The sequence below is a fragment of the Pyrgilauda ruficollis genome, unplaced genomic scaffold (assembly GCF_017590135.1).
Source record: "Pyrgilauda ruficollis isolate IOZ18807 unplaced genomic scaffold, ASM1759013v1 scaffold2, whole genome shotgun sequence".
Classification (NCBI taxonomy): domain Eukaryota; kingdom Metazoa; phylum Chordata; class Aves; order Passeriformes; family Passeridae; genus Pyrgilauda; species Pyrgilauda ruficollis.
In genome coordinates, this window is record NW_024519206.1 from 10327129 (window position 1) to 10350633 (window position 23505).

The following is a 23505-nucleotide window of genomic DNA, read 5'->3' on the forward strand; positions in this document are numbered from 1 at the left end:
AAACTGTGTTGTACTAAACCTTTTGTGGAGAAAGTACCTGTGAAAAAAACTATTTTAGGCAGCCTAACTAAACAAACAAACAAAAAAAATCTTGCTTCAATTTGTCCCACATCAGTCTGTTGTCCCACATGATGTCAATAATTTCCCTCCAGCAAAACTAGATCTGGCATTTAAAGCAGAAAGTTCCTATCCCTTTCTTCCATTTTTAAAAATGCATTACAAAGCCTTAAAATTACTTTTAAGGCACATTTTTCTCTGCAAAAGAAAGATACTACTCCATAAATAGAAAAAATTATGCTCACAATTTGAGAGTCAAAGGATTAGAAGAATTTGCTACTTTCTACATCTGATTAAATTATCTGAATTAATTAACCTTTAATTATATTTGCAACTATTATCTAGTTTTCCATCCCAACAGAAGTCCCACCATATGATATCTATATCCTAGTCAATCTTATTCTCATACTCAAAAGCATATGCAAAAGAAAAAAAACTGCTAGAGTTTAAATTAGCATGAAAAACACATGTGCAGTGGAAAAAAGTCCACAGTATTACAGCAGAGCAGGGATCTGAGGTGAATTGTATGTTATGAAACTGAACACACATGTCTTTGTAAGATGTGTCTCTTGACAAAGGGGCTGAACTCTCTAAGTTTTCAAAAGATCTCTGTACATCAGGTGCTGAAAGGAAAATTACTCCTCCAGAGGAACTGCTGTTTTAAACCAGAAATCTTTTGGCTTGAAAGTTGTGGACGACTTTTTCACGGCTGCTTCAAAATACACACGAGGCAGCCTGCACCTGCAGCATCTGAGATAACCACTCAGGAGAGCACCTCATCCCTCACTGGAGACAGCAGCAGCAGCACTGTAACTATTTTTAAAGAAATACTCATTAGAACACGTAAGAGTGAAGCAGATGGACACAATGTGAACAGAAGCTTGCTTATCAGCAGTGTGAACGGGGCATACAAAAGAAAAGCAGAATAGCCTCTGCATTACTCACAGCCAAAGTACAGCTGAGTGTATCCTGAACAGAGCAAGCTCAAAGAGCCAGCAGAACATCTGCTGATGCCACAGTACAATCAGAGGAAAGGACTCACATCACTGCCTTTCTACAGGGTCACGTTTCCACCACCTGAGGACAGCCAGGCCTGGCTGCCAGCGCTAGGAACAGCACACTTGGAGGAGCTTCTGGTTACCAGTCTAAGGAGCAGCTCATGCATTTTTGTGTGCTGCTTATAGCTGCTCTCTTCTTGCCCTTGGACCAGTGTCCAGGGCTCTTCAGGGTCCTCCTTTATGTACCCATGGAAAGCAACAACACAGAACTGAGCCACCTTCTTCTGCCTCACCATGTTAAATCTTCATCCTAAGATCCTTGAGGGAGTGCTTTGTCCCATGAGAATAACAGGAAGTAAAGACTGACCACATTTTTTCAGGCCTGGGGCAAAGAGAATTAACTCTCTTATTCTTCAATATTCTGCATCACAGACAATGCTTGCAACACGGATCACTTCAATATGCTGCTACCCTCCTTCCACTTACCCACTGTATCCTAGTTACCAGCCTACTCAGTTTTCAAAGTCACTAATAAACATCATTTTAAGTCAGCAAATGTTTCGTAACCTACGCAAAGCAGGAGGTGGGAGAGATGGAGAACTGCTGTCTTGAAAAGTTGGTTCAAGCAATATGCACATGGAAAATTATAATTTAGATTGAAATCAGGGAAGAAAAATTATCCAAAGAGTTAATATATGGCATTGGTCCCTCCAGAGTGACTGATCTGTCAGAGAGTAACAGAGATGTTCCATCTGTATTTCCAGGATCACTAACAAAAAGCAAGATGCCAGTGACATCCTAACAGACTGCTGGGACACTCAGTTTACTCTCATCAATTCACCAAAGCATCCTGGGCAAAGTAGGTAATTTCTGTTCAAACTCTTCCAACCTGTTCACCATGACAATGTCCAAAGTCCATCCAGCTCCATCACTTATTCTGCAACAAGGACACACGACCCAGGGGTTAAACTCTGGCCCTAGAGCAGACTGATGGTAAATCACCACTTACTGTAAAAGACCTTCATTTGGGATACTCTGTCTTCAAAAAAAAACAGCTGATGCTCACCCCATCACCTTGCTCACTGCTCCATCCTTTCCCACACTTTTTTAGAGGTGACTTCAAATCATCCTTATCTCAACGGAACAACAACCACAAACCACAAGGGCTTCATCCATTTTATCCAAACCAGGCTAAGCTTGTGGGTTAACTACCTGTTTGGTAGCTTGTCCGGAACCAGAAATAACTGTACCAAAATTAAAAGGAGCTTACAAAAGTGTTTGATACATAGATATATATACAGAAACTTCTTCAAAATGCAAAGCTTTCAAAAAAAGATCAACAGAAAATTTTCACCTCTATCTAATCTATATTCTGCTTTTTCTTTATGCAATGTCATAATGTAATTTTTGGAAACTGGACACACCAGCAGAAGTTAACTGAAGAGGGCCTCTAGGACATTATTCCTGCTCAGTAAACCCTTGCCTTGGAATTCACCTCCCTGCTCCCTCCATCAGGATATGATCAAAAGATCAGATGGGTTCATGAACAACAAAGCAATGGGAACGGGAACACTCTGGGGTTTGGAAGATTACATGGGAGGTTTGTTTGCATGTTTTTAGCATGCCTCATGCTTGTTGACGTTTTTAACCTCTTCACTTGTGCCAAGAGATAACAATGACTAACTTAGGAGGGAAAAAGTCATGGTATAAAGAAACAAGCATACACATACTGAAGCTGGAGTTGGCTCAGGCTGAAAAGAAGATGACTCACAGACCCTCAGCATTTAGCTTTGTTTCTAAAAGTCAGATAACACCAAGAACTGCTAAAGCAAGGGATAAAGATGCAGTCTGTTTTCTTGCTTAACTCAAAAGAAAAAAATGTAAAATCAGGTTTTCAGTTTCAGAAGTTTCACAAAATTTGCCATTAGCTTTTCAGTGACCAGGGACAGTTTTTAACAAGAAATTGTTGTCTCTGGATAGCTTCTTGGAATTTTTTTTTATTTACAGAAGGGACAAATGTGATGTTTCCTTATCATCTCCCACCATCCTGCCATAAATTTTCCTGTAACATGTTTTATTGTTAATAAACAACTGAAGTAGGTACTTTTCTACAGCCAAAATAAATGTATTCTCAAAGAGGCTAAGTTCATATTGATTTTAATCAGACCACAACTTGGATTTAATAGCAGTGTTGCTCTGTTAGCTACACTTTTCTGCTTAAATGCAAAAGACTACTCACTAGAAGGACATTTTGTGTCTCTGTTTTTAATAAAGTGCTTTACAATAATAGAGAACAAATGTCTGTAATGTGATATTCTTCAAAAGTCTTTGTTGGTTTACCTGTTAGATAGGTTTGTTCCTAATAGCGGTTCTGCCATAAAGTTGCCTAAGCAGAAAAAAAAAAAGAAAAAAAAAAAGCACTGGTCTGTCTTCCTTGATGTATTGGAGCAGTAGGTACTTCTTAACAACTTTTTCTCCACTCCATCCCTAGAGTTTTTAAAGAAAATTCTGGTAGGAGCAGAGTCAAGAGATACCCTTGCAGAGAGCTCTGCTCAGAGATTACTTGACAATGTTGTTGGTTACTAGTCTGTGGAAAGCCTCCCAAACACTTGTCCACCCACCAAACAGGAGCTTCACTGGTCATGAATATTCTTACATTCCTTAGAAGAACAGCAAAACCTTTGACAGAGCATGTTGCAACAAACTCAAGACTGACGTGCTATCAGCTGCTTTTCTCATATGTTCAGAGACCACCTACACAGCAACGCTCCACAGCTGTACCTCCAGCTTCTACAAGGACAGTATGGACTCACCCTAACATAGAAAACTCCTCAAAGGAGGCTAAATGTGTAGACAAAACAGTGTGGTTGATCAAAAACATAGAAGAAATCAAGGACAAGAACAGGATTAAACGGACTGTTTTCATTGTGAAAAGGAAAACACAGTGACACTGTATCCCAGGCTGGATGCTGTTTCATGAAACATATTTATGATGTCAGCATCAAGATAAGCAAATTTTGCTCATACAAATTTGGTTAGTCACAATCAGAAGCCCATAAACAGCTTCAAACAGACCTAGTCAAGGTAGGTAAGTAAACAGTGCTAAATTATGTTTATCCACATCAAAAGCAAGGAAAAGTATGCTGACAATTTACACAGCTTTAAATTATTTATATCAGCTAAAAGAAAGCAACCTGAATGGCTAGGAAGACATTTTGTGTGAAGAACTAATCAGTGGCCCCAGGAGCTCTGCAGAGACAGCAGATTGCTAGGATGAAAATCCTACATGATGGGGAGAGGGAGGAAATTGCATGATTTATATAAAACAGTGGTGCAGCCTCATCTAGAATATTACATTCAGCACAAGCCATCACTAGTTCAAAGGGACACTGCAGAACCAGACAGAGTTCAAAACAAGGTAACAAAAATGATTACAGCATGGAAGGAGTCATCTAGAGAGACTGGAATCGCTTGCTTGAAAAACAGCTGTAAAAAAGAACAAAAAGTTAAATGTACAGAAGTTGGAAGTTCCCTGCTTCATAGGAACAGAGGAAGGGTCCCTGAAATTAAAGGTGGAATATTCAAAACTGATCAAAACTAAATGTTTTCATCAGCAACAGAATAAAACAAAACTCAGTTTTCCTTCCCTTGTAAAATTATTGTCACCAAACCCCACAAAGAAGCTTTGTAAATCTATGTTCCAAGATGAGTCTGAAAACAAAACACTATCCAGATCATTAAAAGACTGGCTTTGTAGATGCACAACATGAAAAGCTGTAACTAAACTGGTTAATGTTAACAAGCCCCCAGCACCAGAGTATAAACTATCTGACTATTTGAACTAGGGGGAAAACAAACAAACAAAAAACCCCAAAAGAAAACACACAACAACAAAAAAAAAAAAGTGTGGGAGACAGGCAATACAACATTTGCCCACACACTCTCTTGAAATCACAAGAAACATTATATTTATGGCTAAAACTGTTACCTGTTAGATTAACATTAAAACTTATGGATACAGGACTAGATGAACCATCATCTTCACCCACTACAATATGTTTTTATCTACTCTAGGTTCCTCTGAAAGAATTGTTTTGGGTTTTCTCAAATAAAACCTCCACCAGCATAGCATAAATATTTTTTGCCACACTGAATTGCAAATGATCAGTTTATAAATGGAACTCTTTAAGCAGGTAAATTCTCACTTTATGCATACACTGTATGAACTGAAGACAGATATTTGAATGGAAAAATAACAAAGAGACATCACTCCTGCTATTCAGCTTGGAGACTAACCAATATTAATGCATGTCCTGGCAACCTAAGAGACCTATTGATTTGCAACCATTCATTCAAGTGCAGTGAAAGCCATAATTAGATAAATAGCTTTGGTAAAACTAATCTGAAACTCATTTGTTTTGTTTAATGAGATAAAACAAGAAATTAAATATCTGCTCAATGTTCCTCTTAGTATCCTTCAGTACAATAGTAAAAATATAAATAAAGACATTAATTTGACTGCCATTATTATTTTTTGCATTTTATGTATTTTGTTGCAGCAATTGCCATCAAAAGCCACAGACACAGACACTATTTATGAATTACTGTGCTCCAACAGGCTGAGCATTTATATCAACCTCTTTTATACATGTGGAAGAAAGAGAACAGGTCTCTCAATCATTTGAAGACACTCTTTGAGCTGGCAGAGTGTAACTTTTAAGATGGTCTGCATGGTATAAGTTTTTCAAATATCAAAATTCCAACTTTAACATGATCATGCCATTCTTTGTGAATTGGAATTAAACTCTGTGTAAGTTTTCAAAAGTGTTTAATAACAGATCTAACAGGATTATTAATTTTTGTTTCTTAAATAACTTTTTGCCAACAAAATGCAAGGAAGGCTACTTTAGAGTGTTCCCACACACAAATCAGCGCTAGCACTGACAGATGCTACAGTTTATCCTGCTCAAGTCAAAACACACTTAAGCTTGGGATAGGTTGTGTCCTCCTCTTTCTTCTTTGACAGCTAACTACTAGATTCTGCTTCTGCTCCCTTAGGGCTTGGATCTCCCACTGCCTTCCTTAACAAACACCACACAAGGCAGTTTGTCCTGCAACACAGATTCAGCACCGGACTCACAGCCCACACCCCCAGATTTATTTTTACTGCCAGGAGGTTTTGGGCACTGCAGAAATGACAGACCACAACAAAGCACTGGATTGTACACGAGCTGGGATGGAGAGCAGGTCTAAGTGATACTTTTGTCTCATTCCTTCAGCCACCCAAGAAAGAACACCTTTGCAACTTTCAGAGCTGTGTGTGCATTGTTTTTCTCCCCTTCTTTCCATATTTTAAAAATCAATTGAATTATCATTGAACTGCATTCACCTATGGGATGAAATGGAGCATCTGCTCAGCAGTGTGCAGCAGCAGTCTATTGCAGCAAATGATTACCACATTCATCTGAAATTATAAAGTGTTTTAGGTCCACTGGGTCTAGCTCTCTCAGCAAGAACTTGGCCAGAAAACCCCAATTAAATGCTTATCATCTTAAAAAAATGGATAAACAAACCCCAAACACCTGCTCCCTCTCCCTCCCCCAAGCCACATCATAAATTCTTGATGTTCACAAGTGGTCTGGACCTCAGTTTTCTGTTGGGGTTTTTCTGTGGGATTTAAGGTTTGGGGTCCTTTTTTTTTGCTTGTTTGTTTCAGTTTTTAACCCAAAATACTCCTTCCTCCTCCTCAGTATTGGCCTACAAACTGCACACCAGCTACTTCATCATGAAGGACAAGGTTTGACATACATTTCTTCCACCAGTGGTATCATTTCAAGCAGCCACTGCTCCTTGCTTGGTGCCACTCATTCCACAGTCAGAGTGCTAATACTGACACATGCACAACCTGCAGAGAGGCTCATAAAGGACAGCTGCTGGAGAAGCTACCATAATAAAACACACACACGCACAGATAAAACACACCCCATAATTAAACAAAAGACTCTCAACTCTTTCTTTCTTTATTGCTCTAACTCATGTATCCCATGTATGTCTCAGTTACATAAAGGCTTGAGTATGAGGTTCAGGAAGCAGGGAAAGAATGGCAGTCTCCTCAACAACAAGGAAAAAAAGGTTGCATTCCTCACAATCAGTATTTCAAAAAAGGAAATAATTTGGCATTTTAGGATTTAATGGGTTAATTCAGTTCTAAAACTGAAGGCAGAAGATCCTTACTGATGCTATGAATACACATCTACTGCTATTCATAGAGATTGAAGGGCTTTTTTCTCCTCCAATCAGCAGAATATCTTCTTTTAGCACTATAAAAAAGTATATTGACTTTTAATCAGTTAGACCACTGTGTCTCTCTGTAACAAAATAGCTTTCAAAAACGGAATTAATCAGAGAAAATTGTATACCATACAATTTAAATTATTAAATTAATAATTGACCCTAGCTTAATACAATGTCTGTAAGAAGATCATTTTACAAGGTCAGACTAACCCAAACCAAACAATAAGTTAACTGAATTAAAAGACATTGTGACAATTATGAATAGCTACTGCATTTTATGCCTAGAATTTGCAAATACTCACATCCTGCTTCCATGGCTTTTCACTTTAGAGCTCAAATTCTTTTTTATCCTTAAACTCATGCCAAAAACACTGGTGTAACAAAAAATGTTTAAATAAAAAGGTGTCATGGATAAAGTTTATACCCCACATACTTGACATATTCTGCTTTTCTTTTTTTTTTTTTTTTCTTTTCCCCTTTCGAAAAGCTATCACTGTCTTTTCAGCATTTTCATCAGTATAAAAATGCACAGCTTGTTTTGCAATTTCCTCACGGTGCAAATGGAATTCAAGCCACTGGGGACATACAAGTAACAACAGCTGAATACAAATCTTAACGGAGTTTGTCATAATTGTACAGTATGGTGTTGTTCATTCATCCTGGCAGCTGGGAAATCTAGCGTGAATTAACCAATAATACAGGTTTGTAACCAAGCAAATTAAAGTATAAAATTCCACTAAGTGAATTTTGTTTATTTTCCTGTAAGTATGCAACTAAGGGGACAATCAGCTCACTTGAAATCAAGAATTTCAATAGGATGTAACACCAGCAGAAATTTTGCAAATACACTGATTTTACTTCCAGTGGAGTTGATCTTATTTCCTACATAGACTTCCTTGATAGGTTTCCAAGCCATACACAGCAGTACCACATCTGAGGATCTGCAAGCTACATCCCTTAGGAAGGGGAGCAAAACCAAAAGTGAAACCAGTGAGATCCTTGTCCAATCAGAAAAAAAACGTGCAAGAATGATCAAACTTGCTTCTGCAGTCTTTAACTGAAGGCTTTATTTTCAACACAAGACAACAGGCACTTAAAGTCTCAGCACAGGCCAAATGAGCTCAAGGTATTTTCAGCTGGAGCTCAATTTGCAGCATGGAAAAGGGGTTACAGTCAACTCTGGTTTATGGTAGGCAGGTCAAAGAGAAGCTTATCAGGATGTGCTCTGGACCAAAGCAGAGAAAGGAAACAAATCTCTCCCACAGATTAAAGCAAGCTGCTGCACTTTTGGTGTGTCAAGGAATCTGTGTCAATTTTATGCAGCTTCCATGAATACAAGCCACATGATGGCACCTATTCCCCATGCGCTGGCAGCAGCACCAGCTCGTGCTGCATCTGGACTTTCCCAGGGATGCTAAAAAGCAGCTGACTGTCAGTCCAGGAATTGCCAGCCTCACTCCCAGCGCCAGTGTAAGACCACAGGCAGTGGGCATCATCCTGTCAGCCAGGCTAATCCCCAACCTCAGGGAGAAAAACAGCTTTGCATTCTGCAAAACTTACTAGGTTACTTCCTAGGGCAGAAGTATGGGTTTACTTTCCATTTCATTCAACTGTAATTAATCAAATCCAGGCATAATTTCTCAGATGTCATAACACATGGGTTAATTAAGAAGTATTCTCAATTTAATAATTCACTGAAGACTGACTGTGAAACAAATTATTATGCAAATAAACACATGAGACACTGAAATTCCCCACCAGCTACCATGGTCACTGTTGCTAAAGCTATTTTATCCGTTGCTCAATATTTCATGTGTCACCAATCACAGAGCTGACAAGTTTAAGGATACTATATGTGATATGTGAAAGATAATTATCTTAATCGAATACATCTAGCAGGAATACATAATAATCCTGGTTACAACAGGAAAAATTCAAGACTACTTACCACAACTATTTTTAGTCATTTAATAGCTGCTAAAGTGATGGGGATATTAAGTTACTGAGTAGAACCTCTGTGGCAGACTTGAAAGTAAAATGTCACCAATATCAATCAATCAACTTCAATAATACTTCTGACAATAAAATTTCCAATCCACTGAGTCAATCCAGCACTTTTGTGTGCTGATTTCAGCCAGTACAGCATCTACACAAAACATCGCTGCATCTTTTTAATGCAGAACAAATGTCAAAATTAAAGTCTCTATAGTATATAAAAACATAGATACCAGGGAAATTATTATGATTTTTTTTCTTCTCATTAGCAAGACTGGTAAAAAGAGCATAAAGGTGCTAATGAAGTGTGTTGATGGCACAAAATTGGAGATACTGTCAAAACCCATGTAAACAGAATGGAGTACTGGAAGATCAGGAGCCTTCAAGAAGTGCAATATTAGGAAAAGAGTGTAATTCAGCAGCATGAAATACAAGGTCACTCAGGCACCATGAAGATGAGAAGCTGCCAACAAGGATATGGACTGCGATAAAGGTCAGTCGTTTGCGAGAGGATTATCTGGGTACGAAGCAGATCTATATGCTCGGCTCAATCAAAACCTAAATATCAACCACAACCATGACGTAGCCATGGAAGGAAGGACAGGAAATTCTGAGTGTTTCCAGCTGCCAGTTTCTAATGTCCTGGCAAAACTTCATCAACAACACTATAGCCTCCCCAGCTGCCAAAATAATTGATTAGAGAATAGCTACTAGAATGACATACGCAACTGAAAGCTCCTAACAGGAGATGAAGAGTTTAGCAGAATATAGGTTGAGAGGAATCTGATACTTCATTTAATTAAAACAGATTGCATATAGTTTGATTTTTCTCCTCTGCCAAAGAGGAGTTGTCTCCAACAGCATGACAACTGCTAGTGCCAGAATACATGATAGATATCCTTAATGCACTCCAACCCTCCGGCTATTTTCAGCTTGGGAATCTTCTGTGCCTGATGAGGATTATGTATCCTCAATACATTTCTCTTCCATGAACTTCTCCAGACTCACCCTGAACTCATGTAGACTTTTAGCAGCTGTACCACAGCTTCTATAGTTTATTTTCAACGTGTAACCCTGCAGTCAATTACATCCTGACAGACATACAGCAAAGTAGCTGCTCAAAACAAAGCTAAGGTGAAGACAGTCTGAGAACATCTGCCTGGCCAAAGACCTCTAGGAACCTCACAGAAGTAAATACAAGGTCTCAAAAGAGAAAATAGTCATGGTATCTCTTCAACTTTGATCAAGCCAAAAGGTACATCCCATGATGAAAGTTGCTACAGACCAGCAGGATCTTTCACCATATCACAGTAATTGGTTTGACACCATGACATCCAAAAGGTTTTCCAGATCCACTATTCTGACAAAGAGCAACACTGATGCTCATGTATAATAGTATTTATCTGTGTGTAAATGTGACCTAGAAAGCAGAAGAGGTGATTAAAAAGGAGTGTGCCTGTGTGTGTGCAAGATGATTCCTCCTCCTTCTGAGCACTTCCAGTTAGATCCATAAAGAATAAAACTGAGTGTGGTGAAAACAAGTTTTGCCATGATGGAATGGCCTGCAGGACCTCGCTGCTGGTGCTTCCAAAGGCACAGAATTGTATTTCATCACTAACCACAATAGAAAAGGGAAGAAAAGAAGATATCTTCAACAGGCAGCAGGAAGAGCAGCAAAAACAGTTCGTAAGCAAAGTACTCATGCCCCCTACACATACACTCAACACGTTACTCTAGGAGGCAAACTGGGAAACAGAAGGGTCTTTCCAGAGAATTTGAGAAAGGACACGGTGGAGGGGAACAGTTCCACACGGCATGATGACCCACTACAACAGATCCCTCCTCTGCCTCTGCACAAGCTCTGACACACACCCAGTTACAGCAGCAAAAGGTTGCATTTTCTGCTATTTTATCCAGCAGAGGATGATGAGTAAAACCTACACCTCACAGCTCACTGTGCAAATGCAATCTAATCATCCATGCCGTCTTTGATAACAGGGCTACACCTGCCCTAAGAATGAATTTAAGAAAAAACACCATCAAGGACATGGTCAATGTACAGTTTGAAGTTCAAGAGCTTTAAAAGAAACATTGGGCTCCCCTAGACAAGGAACTGGAGGTTTGTTTTATCTAAATGACTGAAGCAGTGGAGAGTATTCATGTTTACTATTCACAGCACAGACTCATCCAAGCAGGATGGTTACTGCAGCTTTTTCTACAAGGTGATTTTCCATCTCCAAGTTCTTTACACATATTAGTACTGGATGTATCCCAAGACAGAAAGCAAAATATACTTGTTTGCTCTCCAGTTTTGGGAGTCACTGAACTGAGAGGGAAATCTAATTTTGTTACACTATATTTTCAATTATCTCCATCTCTGGTCACAATTTTCAGATAGTCCAATGTGAAGGGCCAAGGACTGAGATGTCCAAACAGATTGAAAAAAATTATTTTACCCCATACTGATTTTCAAAATGTAATCAATTTTTTTAATGTATACTACCCTCTACTACACAATGCTTTCCTTTTCCCCAAAGACCAGGAAGCATTTGAACAGCATGAAGTGAAGTACATCCTTAAAACAATTATAATACCCTTTACACTTCCATTATATTTTATTATCCATAGTCCCCAGGCATGCACACATGTAGATTATCTGTGCTTTATAGATGTGGAAGCGAACTGCACTGCAGGCAGTCCCTGAGCAAGTCAGCATCAGAAGCAGAACCCCTGTTCAGGGGTCATAATATTTTTCTAGGAAATTAAACAAGCCAGAATTTCAGCTGGTCAGCATTTACTTGATAACAGCTCACCTAAGTGAGCAGCACTCCTGATGAAACCAGCTGGACAAATAAGGCTCTCAGCTTGGTGTTTGAACAAGCAAAAAGGCACAAAGAAAAGTCACTGGAGAGGAAGAACAGGCTAAGTTTTTTTTCATAAGCAAACAAAACCCTCTGAAAATTAACTTTGGATTAACTTGAAATATTTTGTTGAGGTGGGGGGAAAAAAGGAATCTTTGTTTCATATGTTAGTGTTACTCCTTTCTCCAACCTTATTTTAAGACTTAAAAATTTAGGGTCGTGTTTAAAAGGGAAAGTATAAAAATGCTGTATTTTATTGTTCTAACATATCCCTTTTCTCTCCCAAATACTCTCATTTTCAGGGTTTAAGTTATTAATCAGATTAAATAGAGTACAGAAAAAGTGTCATGCCCCTAAAAATCCATTTCTGGGTGGAAAAGTCACATGCACAGAGCAGACAGGAATCAACACAGGGTACTACTAAGGAAAACAAACTCCTCCCTGGATGATCACACACTCCATGCACTTCAGGTGCCCAAAGGGAACAAGCGAATTAACAGCTCTGCTGGACTCTTTTTATGACCTGCTCCTTGGAACACCCCACTAGGCTCTTATCCTGCTAAGTAATTCCACCTGCAGGATAGTCCCTGCAAACCCAGAGATGGCAGAGCACAGCATTCCCACTCTCCACATGGGACCAAGACACTGCTGTAGCTATACAGCATCTCCACACAGCATCTCCCACTGATCCAAGGTCACAGAATCATAGAATGGATTGGGTTGGAAGGGACATTAAAGGCAATCTAGTTCTAACCCCCCTGCCATGGCCAGGGAGACCTTCTGCTAGACCAGGTTGCTCAAAGCCCTATCCAGCCTGCCCTTGAACATTTCCAGGGATGGGGCATCCACAGCTTTTCTGGAAAATCTGTTGTGGTATCTCACCACCCTCACAGTAAAGAATTTCTTCCTAGCAGAAGATCCGCTGGGTTGGCTCCAGCCTGCCTTACAGACTCACCATCCTCCCTCCAGTCTTCCTACCCAAACAGATGGTACAAGAAAAACTTTACAAGATGACCCACAGGGTACCAGGAGGTGAAGCCATAGGTGACACCACCACTAAATCTGTCACACTGTGTTTGCTGGTCCATAACACAGAACACCAGCAAAGGCAGGCAGAGTCTCGCTGGAACTCTGTGAAACAAGAGAGGACCAAGGGTTCACCAAGCACAAGTGAGGAGCTGTACGACCCAGGAGCTACCCAGGCTTCTCACCGGGATGTTAACTCACCCACAGCAAATATTTACAGAGTAACTGTTGTAGCACTCACTTGTCAAATGCTTTCAGTAGTGGTGAGGATTAACCACAAGAGTAAACCTGAGGCTGCTCTGCATGGTGTCTCCCTGAAGTGCCATGAATTTGTTTTGTTAAAACAGTGTTTCAGATCTGCCTGCGAACTGAAGCCGTCACCAGCAGCAGTTCTGCACTGCTTCTCTCTCCCTCGCTGCACACTTACTCCATGTCTTTGGTAGCATGCTTCTAATGAGGAACAAACCACACTCAATTCAGAAAAGGACTTTCTTCCTTGGAAGAAGGATATCTGTCGCAAATATCCTCCTAGGGCAAAGCAAGACTTAGCTGTTTAACTGAATCCCCTCAGCTCTATGTTCATATGGACAACTTGGATTGTAATAAAGTAGATTATTAATTCACCAGAACAATAAAAATCATTAGGCATCTCCATACAGGTTAGTCTTTATTTTGTGTGTTGAATGTACTGGAGGAAAAAAATTACTGTAAAACTGGAATCCTAACCCACATTACTTAAAAACAGCTATTCTACTGTGGATTTATATCCTACCTTAATCCTAATTATCTTTCTTGCCTATATATCCTCTTACAACAAAGCATTCACCCAGGAAGTTTGGTTTGAAATTCACACCCTAGTATATTTCACAACAACTTCCCCATGCAGAGAAATCATTTATTTACATGGGCAAAGTACTGCAAAGTTGATGAGGGTACAAACACGCACCATGCTGACTTCTCCCCAACTCTCGGCACAGGTGTTTATCAGCGCACTGAAACAAAACAGCAGCTCACCTGATTCCCAACACAGACAGACCCATGTGGATTAACCCACCACTTCGTTTCCACTGCTCAGGAGATGGGTTACAATCCCGTGTCGGCCTGCAAGTAAGGTCTGACCAGACTGACTGCCATTGATCTGATGGCACTGCCACCCCCGATATGACTCCAGTCACAACTGGGAGAGTTCAGAGCCACGGGCAGCTGCTTGCCACTGCAGTTCCCAGCCACGGCAATGTCACGCTGTACTTCACCAGAACACTGACAGCCCTGAGGGGACACACCCCCAGCCTTTTTAAAAATGGGTGAAATTGAGAGAAATTTGGATGGGGATTTCGGTCATGCCCGCCTGACCCCACGGCCTCACTGTCAGGAGACACGCGAGACTGAGGGCCAGGTGTGTGCATCCTAACTTCACTCCGTCCCAGCTCCACACGCTCCCGGGCACGCTGGAGTTCGCTGCTGGAGCACGCGTGTGCACCGCTGTCGGAGCGGAGAGCAGGCATCAGCCCGCACGAGGGGAAAAGGACAGAGGGGGAGAGCCACTCGAGGAGCCCGGAGATGGGACAGGGACGCTTTCTCACCCTGGTATCTCATGTTACACCAGAGCTGGTAGCGGCGGCCGGAGCCCGGGCCCCCCGCGGGCGCTGTGCCGGTGGGTGCCGAGGTGCCGCCCGGCTGCTGCCCGGCCATCCTCCCTTCCTCCCTCCCTCATTCCGCCCGTGCCCCCGCGAGGGCCCAGCGCCGAGAGCCCGCGGCCTCCCGCGCACCGCGGCCCGGCCGGGGGCGCTGCGGGCGCCGCCCCGCCTGCCCCGGGCACCGCAGCCCGGTGGGCAGGGCAGGGCAGGGCAGGGCAGGGCGGGGGCGCTGCCCCGGGCCGCCGGCGGCTCCCTCGCTCTCTCCTCACTCACTCACTCACTCACCCGGCCGGCGGCGGCCGCGCTTTTCCTCCGCAGCGTCAGCCCGCTCCGCAGCAGCGCCGGCAGCTCCCGCAGCTTCTGCCGCAGCTGCACCGGCGGCGGCGGCTCCTGGGCTCCGCCGCCGGGGCTCCAGCTTCGGGCCAGCTCCGCGCCCTCACACGGCGACGGCATCTTCACGGAGCCCACGGCCATGCCGCATCCCTGCCGGGCTGCGGCGCGCAGCCCCGCTCTGCCCTTCCCCCGGCCGCAGCCCCAGCCCCAGCCGCGCTCCCACCCACAGGCAGGCACACGGCGGGCAGGCACACGGCGGGCGGGCAGGCGCTCCCCCGCACGCAGCGCGCAGCACTCGCGCACCTTCCCCCGCACGGCGCGGCCCCAGCGCCGCGGGCAGCCCCGGGCGGCGCAGGAAGCCCCGCCGGCCCTGCACCGCTCCCGCCCCGCGGCTCCGGCGGTGATAAAGTGCAGGTAATGAGGAGGGTGGAGGAGGCGCGGGCGGGAAAGGCAGAAAGTCCTGTTAACTCCTTTGCGCTCAGGGATCCGCCGTCCCGGCTGTCCCCACCGGCCCTGGCGCTCCGCACCGACCCGCACCCACGGCGAGAACACGTGGGAGAGCGGCCAGCACGCTCAGAGACGGCGGCTGCGAGCAGAGGAGAGAGGGTTTCGGGCTCTTCCAGGGGCTGGGTGGCCTCGGCTTCTTCCTGGAGGATGTCAAGACGGGGCTGGAGGAAGTTCCAAGCAGCCTGGTGTGACCCCCAAGCACTGAACCTGCCTGAGCTGGAGGCCTCCACGCATTCCCACTTGCTCGAGTTACCCTCTGGTCCAGTGATTATTTATGGCTGCAAGGGGTGAAGACCTTCTCTGTTCCCTTCCCAGTGGTTTTTTGACTCAAAGAGGTATTTCATCCTCCAATGCCAGCCAGCATTGATACTGCAGAAACCAAGCAGTTCCTCCCAGGTGAATGACATGCTTCCAGTCATTCAGGTAATCCTTGCAAGAGAGCTCTCCATGACAGAAACAAATTCCCTTACTATTTGTAAAAGACTAGTCTAGAATTCAGTTCCATGAGTTATGGGGACTTTATTTAGTCTCTGGAGCCTGCCTTTTCTAACTCATGGTACAGAAATTGCTTCCTCTCTGCCAGGCTCTATTATCTCTTATTTACACCACAGAACTGATGGTTATGTGGGTCTCCCTTACATATATCTTCTGCCTCAAAGCTACAAGTAAGGCTGACCTGCTCATCCAGGAGGAGTTACCAGTGCTTAAATGTCTGAGTAAGTGACATTAATAGTCAAGCCAATTTCACAGCCGTGTTAGAGAGAGCTGTTTCCTTGTCCCAGCCAAGAGGTCCCACTGGTTTCAGGACTCACCCTGGTACTCCTCCAGCCCCACAGGGAACTGGCTTAACCTTGACACTAACCTTGGGGGAAAAAAGTAAAAAAGGAAGAGGTTGTTTCCATCGCTGATGTGCTCCCTAAACCAGCTCCACTGGGATCACAGGATCACCCACAGTAGAAAGAAGTCAGATGTCCCCAGCCTGTGTCAGGGTGCTGAGACAGAGAGCAGCCTCTCCCAGCATCAGTGTGACATTGAATTATCTGTCACCTGAGTGCAGCAGCAGCCTGGCTTTTCAGCAGCACTGGCCTGACCACAGCCTCCTGTGAGCCTGGACATGTTCCTCCTTTTGCCACCCTTCCATGGGATCTGGTAACCATCAGACTCTATTCAGCTGATTGATCTGGTGGAAAAACAACACCTCAGAAAATAATGGATTTTCCATTGGCCAGACAGCTGAATTGATCCACCTTGTGACCCCACGGCTGCAGGATCAAGGAAGGCAGAAACCTGGAAGTGAGGTAGAGCAGAACTGCTCCTTTCAGAAGCAGTTAAATCAACTTAACTGCATCCTTTATGCATGATTTGATGAGCAATGTGAATTGTGCCAGCCTGGGTACTCTTGAAAGGGCCAGGGTCTGCTCCAGCCACATTCTGGCATCACCTCCTTTCTGCTGCTATTGCCCTTTACATTAGCCAGATCTCAAAGGTTAAGTGTAAAAAAATAATCACCTATTTTAGCAGGGTGATGCAGCCCATTGCAATGATGCCTATTGCTGACACAAAAGACAGAAAAGAGACAGGATAGTGACAGCCTTTAGACAAAAAGTGTGCTGCAGTCCTCAAATAGCAGAGAGATCTGGGAGTCCCAACTGGCAACATCAGCACCAACACTTTTGCTAGGACAAGGGTGATTATGACAATCCCAAACATTGTCGTGTCCCAAATATTTCTATTATTATACTTGATTTGTGCTTTCCAACTGCCCTGCAATGTAGTTTTGACAGCTGTGTTGCCTGGCAGCCACTTTGTCACAGCTCAGGATGTAATTATGAAGAGAAGTGTATCTACACCCAAAAGAATAAAGGATCCTTAATCTGTGGGCTTCACACAAGGACCATGTTCTTTGTCTGAGTCTTTAGGCACTGCTACAATACAAGCCCCAAAAAGACAACTCAATAAAATGGGACTTAATGTGACAGACTGGAGTATAACCAGAAGTAATTTGATTATGTTAAGAAAGGGTAAAATGATGCCAGTGCTCAAAGTTTTTTTTTATTTTAACTAAGCAAGATAACATGTAAACAGCATCAAAAGAGAAATTAATATGCCCTGCGATGTGTTTAAAAATTATCAGCTGCCAGACAGCATAATATAGACTATCAGTTGTCAAAAAAAATTGAGTAGATAGACCTCTCTAGTTCTTGTTTGGATCATTCCAGGTTTTGGGAGGATTGTGGTAGGAATTGTATAAAATGAAAATTTGTGTTGCTTTTTTTGTTAAGCCACTGAAAGTTTAGCATGGTGAATGAGTCTGGGTGTTTTCTGCACAGGAAAGGGATGGGGATCAGAGAGCAAAATTAGATCTGGTGAGGAGGTATTTGGCAAAACAGCTTAATTTAGAAAACCCAGAACAGTGGGTTGCAGCCAAAATGTTGTGTTCAGAGCATCTTGCTTCCAGTGAACTGTTACTGAAGGCACAGCAGGGCTCTGAGGGACTGTGGTCCCTGTTCTCAGCAGGTCTGGCCTGCAGGTGGTCTGGATTTCCTGTCTCTCATGGACACCAGCAATATCACTAAAGGAATATCATATCCACTGACCATGTGCAGACATTGGAGATCTCCAATTGTCCAGATTCAAGACTTATAATTTGGTCCAATATAAAGCAGAACAAAGGACACACTCCATCTGGTGCTTTCTATCAAAAAATCTAAACTTGAATGTACCTTCCAGAGTGGAGTCTGGACTAGGCTTTGTTCCCTTACTTGCAAGAGTCTTCATATAAATATAGAAACATCTATGTTTAAATAGATACAGGATGGAGTCTGGAGACCTAAACAACTCTACTGCACTTTGCAGATGTGGAGCCTGGGAGTGTCTGCTTTTTGAATATGTTTGTTTTTCTTTCATGGTGTAGCACAATCAAAAGAAATGCAATAAAAACAATGCAAGCTGTTTCATGCCTGTATGTGTTTCACATCAGTTTTTAAGTAGATCATTGCAGAAAGAAATAATTACTTGGTATCAGACATTTCCTGACAAAGCATAGTAAACTCTTGTTTTGGACGTAAAGTATCAGGAGTTCTTGACTCTGTTGGAATAATTGATAGATGCCACTTCAGTTTTCCCTGCATGAGGTGGAGATAGTGCAGAAATAGAATTGCAGAGTACTGGTGTGCAGGAGCCACACGTCACTGACAGGCAGCAGTCTTTTTTGAATATTTTGTCTCCCTGACTTGGCAGGAGGCATTTAGAAGAAAGCAGGTTTTTTTGCAAAACAACACCACCCTCTACACAACCAGGAAAACACTACTTCCCCTTCCCCAGGCAGTCCTCCTGGAGTGGGGAGGGGGATGGATGCTTTCCTACTCTTTCAGAAACTGAGTTGATTTCCTTCTCCCCATGTTTTCAAAAAGCAGGCAAGCACGTTTTCCTTTGTGACACCTCTTTTCCCTTTCAGGAGGAGTGAGCTGTGTACTGCCCACCTCCTGTACAACATCCAGATGAATGTCAAAGGAGGTCCCTTTCTGTGGGATGCTCTCCTGACAATTGTATCCTACAAATTTTAGTTTGCCAAGTGTTACTCCAGGCCCAATGCACATGAATTGCAGACTGCCCTGTCATACTCTGAGATCTGGCAGCTCTCAGGCTCCTGACATGGAGAAGCCTGGCCTGGCAGATGTTTATTTCTAGCTCTAAACACAACATGTTCAATGGCCCTGTAAAAGAGAAGGGCTGGGGAAGACTTTGCTCCATTCTGCCACTTCAGTGCCTCACAGCAGTCTCAGGATACATTTCCCAGTCCCAAGAAGGGGTGTGTGCCCCTCATCACTTCACCCACAGCACAGGGGCAGCAGGTGACCATTCAGGCACTGTGCTGGGAGCTGGAGGGAACGCTGCAGAAGTCTGAGCATCTCTCACCTTTTTCTGCTTTAGCCACTCTTCATTGGTTCACTCAGCTTCAGAACAAAACCAACCTGTCCACACCTCAGAGCTCCTAAGGATCTGATTTCTGGCCAAATAACTTGCTTGAGTTTTTTATCTCAGTTCCACCTAATCAAAGAGTGGGACCTCAGTTGCATTCTAAATGTTGAATATCGTCAATTTACTCTGGATATAACTAGCACAAATTCATTATCAGATTGAGGCCATGTATGTGGGTAGTGTATACTTTTAAAAAATCATTTATTTAGTTTCTCAAGTAATTTTTTTGAAAAACACTTTAGTACTGTGTCATCATATAGACCAAATATTCAGTGACCAAAGTTCAGAAGTACTGCTTGTAGTTTTTCCAAAATGTGAAAGATCTGCAAAATGTAATGAATGCTCAGCAGCAGAAAGATACCAAAATGGGAACAGGGGACAAGGAAGCAGGAAAACAGTGCAGGATGTGACTTGAAAGAAAGCAGAACAGGAGAATAACTACAAAAGAGAGGGAAGAGGTTAAAGATAAAGGAGATGTATGAGTAGGTGAAATATTTCAAGTAGTTTCATGATTTGTGTGACTCATAGCTGGAAGATCTGAAGCTGCTTCTCTTAATTCAACCCCCAGTTTTCACTTGAGAGCCTGCGAACCTCTTCAAGTTCAGCATCTGACCCTTTCTCCCTGCACCTCACTAAGAGCTGCCTGCCCCTCTGCCCCCAGCACCTCTTCCAGCCTTCAAAACTCTCAGAGCATCTTCAAATGGCTGCTCAGCCTGTGTCCTGCCTGTGAATCATCCATGGAATTGGGACATGATCCCTGCTACTGACTCTTCAGCACTCAAAGGGAAGAGAGCTCAGGAGCACCCTGAGCCATGAGTTTGTTGCTGCTGTGCTTTGAACCCAAATTGTGAGAGGACAGGTGTGCAGGAGGGTGTTTGAAACCTTAAATGGATCTCTTTGCATTTCCTTTAGCCATTTGGCCTTTTTTAAGAATCACTGAGCCATGATGACAAGGGCAAAACTAATGTAAATACACCATTGTATTTACATTGTTTGGTGTGTAGCAAACTTTGGTGTGTAGCAAATTCATACAAACCCACGGAGGAATGCATTTGCTGTGGTAACTGTGATTTGCCAGAGCTAATGAACCTGACTCAGCTCTTCAGTTTGATTTGTCTTTTTAACATACTTGGTATCAGGGGACCTTATGACTCCTCAGGGAAATTAAAACTCTTAAAGCTCATCTATCTGGCCTTTTCTGTCAAAAGAGTGTTGTCATTGAGCTATTGCTCTTTCTCTTACAGGCCAAAATTCAGCTCCAAAGCCAATAAGATCCTCAATGGAGTTTGTTCAGTTTGGTTGGTTAGTTTGTTTTTAACTAAACATAGAAATTTCAAAATGGCAAATCAATGTCTTTTAATTAAAAATTTTAAAAGAAAACGCAGAAATGAACCCATGGAATCGGGGAGTTTTTCTGACAGTTACAACTGAAATTCAAGTTCATTTACCCCCCAGATACATAGGCATATACATAATTTTTGTTTTTTAATGTGCAATGTGAGAAGCTTTACATACATTTACAGAAAAGATTGTGTAGGAAATTTTAAAAGAGACAAATTGCAATTAGGTGCTAAATTCTCACAGGCAATGGAAGATTTCCCCTGTGTGATTAATGCTTAATCTGCAAATGTATCTGCTTCCTTAGCTGTTAAAATCTCTGTTTATGTTGAAATTCATATTTTCTGGTTTAATTCATATTTTATGCTTCTTTTCCATATGTGGGTGAGTACAATTTAGCTTCATTTTGCAAAAACTGTATTTAATATACTGTGCTGCCTCTTTGAGCATCTAGATCTCTCTGTGAGTCTTCAAATGCTTAAGCTCATCAAGCACATTTGAGAGGCATTGTAATCCAAAAACTATTAAGTCCTTAAAAGAATTCTGAAACTAGGCAGCCAGTTAAGAGCTGTGGTTAATGCTTCACTGAGGTAAAAAGTGCAGCACTTCATATGAGATCTCAAAGTCCAGATAAGGTCTCAACCTCAAGACACAAATCCATACAAAATCAGGCTTCATTGATCCCCCTGCTCAGAGAGCCACTGCAAAAATGAGAGCGGGAGAGAGAGAGATTTTTATAGCATACATATGCCCAGAGTGTCTACTCAGCTTTCGTATGAGAGAGCTACTGTAATGTAATGACTTTCTCATATGACTGTATTATCATTTGCAAAAAGAGATATTTGCATATATGTGTACACAGATATGAAATGTCGCCTTTTGTTTTAAGTACAGTGTCAGTATCTCTTGCTGCCTCCATGTGAACAGACCTTAGCCCACATAATTTCTTTGATGAGGGAAAAATACAAAACCACATGCTAAACATTTTGAGCTTTCAGCATAAACCTGGATCTATGTTGACAAGCTTTTCCCAGGGATAGTAACATCAGTAAAATATTTTCATTCCAAGTTCCTGAGAGGTTGGAAAAATCAACAAAAGAACAGCATGAGATAGATTGCCAGAAATAATATTACCATTTTAGACACGAAACCATCTCACAACATCATGTGAGTATTGAAATGCTCTAAAATATTTTCTTTAATTTGATTTGCTTGTATTTGTTCTGGGTTTTGTTTTGTTTTAACTATGGCTGACTTTTCCTGCTGAATAAGGGGACTACAGCTGTTGAACAGAAACAGTGAAACAGATGACTGGAAAAGAAAGTCATGTTCAGTTGGGGCTTCAGAAGACAGACTGCACTGTACAAGGGATGGTGTAGGACCAGATATATTCCTCTGGTATTGTTAAGATTAACATTAAAGGTAGTGAAGTACAACCATACCAGCACTAGTAATGAGGCCATGGATAAATCCAGGTGGCCATTAGGGAGGACAGGCTCACTCCAGCAGGTCTGCTAACACGAGCAAAAGTTCAGGGAGAGATACTGCCTTCCACATCTGCCAGTGCCCATGTGCTTAGGGTATAGTAAATGGATTTGAATGGCTCCACACAAGGGCATTTTCAACTCTGTGTCCAGAGCTACAGCTTGATGAACCCTCAAATCCAACAGCACTCCTGGGATCCCTGACTATTCACTTGTCCTGTGGGATATCTGCTCAAAGGGACTGTGGGAAAACACGATCAAAGCAATCTTGTCATTCAAGGAAATAACAAACAGCAAGGGCAGGGTTGGGGAAGGAGAGGTGGCTGGCAAAACAGCTCTCCCCATGCTGAGATATCCAGCACACCTGGAGAAAAGGAGAAATTGTCTTTGTCCTGCCCATCATAATCTCTGCCCTTTCAGTCTCCTCTAAGTGTTTACAAACACCTCTGGAGACTTTTGAAAGGCAACAGGAGTCAGGGAGTTAAAGAAATTAGTGTAGCAAACCAGTTTGTCCTAAGACTCAACATACATCCATAGTTGAGACTACTCATGGAAGAATATGGATGTTGGCTTGTGGAGAGGTGGGTTTTACTGGAACCTCAGCTACAGAGGTGTATTTCTGCATGCAAGCAGTACTAGCTCTGGGGTCTGCATGCATTTATCTCTCAAAAATGTGTTTAGATTACCTGGAGCAGCCAGAATGGTAAAACAAGATTCTTACAGTCCAGTCTCCCAACAAGCTGCATCAGCAGCCATGTAAAACCTGCTGGAAGAGAGTCACGGTAAGCACACGGTACTGTGCATGCAAAAGACATGAGATGGAACTTTCTTTCCCACAAGAAAATACTGTTCCCTCTCACTGAAGCCCTAGAAAAATACTTTTTTTGTACTTGGCCTGCAAGACATTTAAAGTATTTTCTGAAAATTGGATACACTGCCATTAGTAAACAGTGTTATATCTGTAACTGTAATTAAATAAAATTGTACATTTATA

General features: G+C 42.5%; 1 protein-coding gene across 1 annotated transcript in view; it reads right to left on the reverse strand.

Moving 5' to 3' along the window:
- The window catches only part of RAPGEF5 (Rap guanine nucleotide exchange factor 5), a 158322-nt gene extending 141829 nt beyond the window's left edge, over positions 1-16493 (reverse strand). The window contains exon 1 of the mRNA XM_041466150.1: positions 15154-16493. Within this exon, the coding sequence (XP_041322084.1) occupies positions 15154-15342 (189 nt within the window). The 5' untranslated portion in view covers positions 15343-16493. The remainder of the gene's footprint in view (positions 1-15153) is intronic.
- Between the last annotated feature and the right edge of the window lie 7012 nt (positions 16494-23505).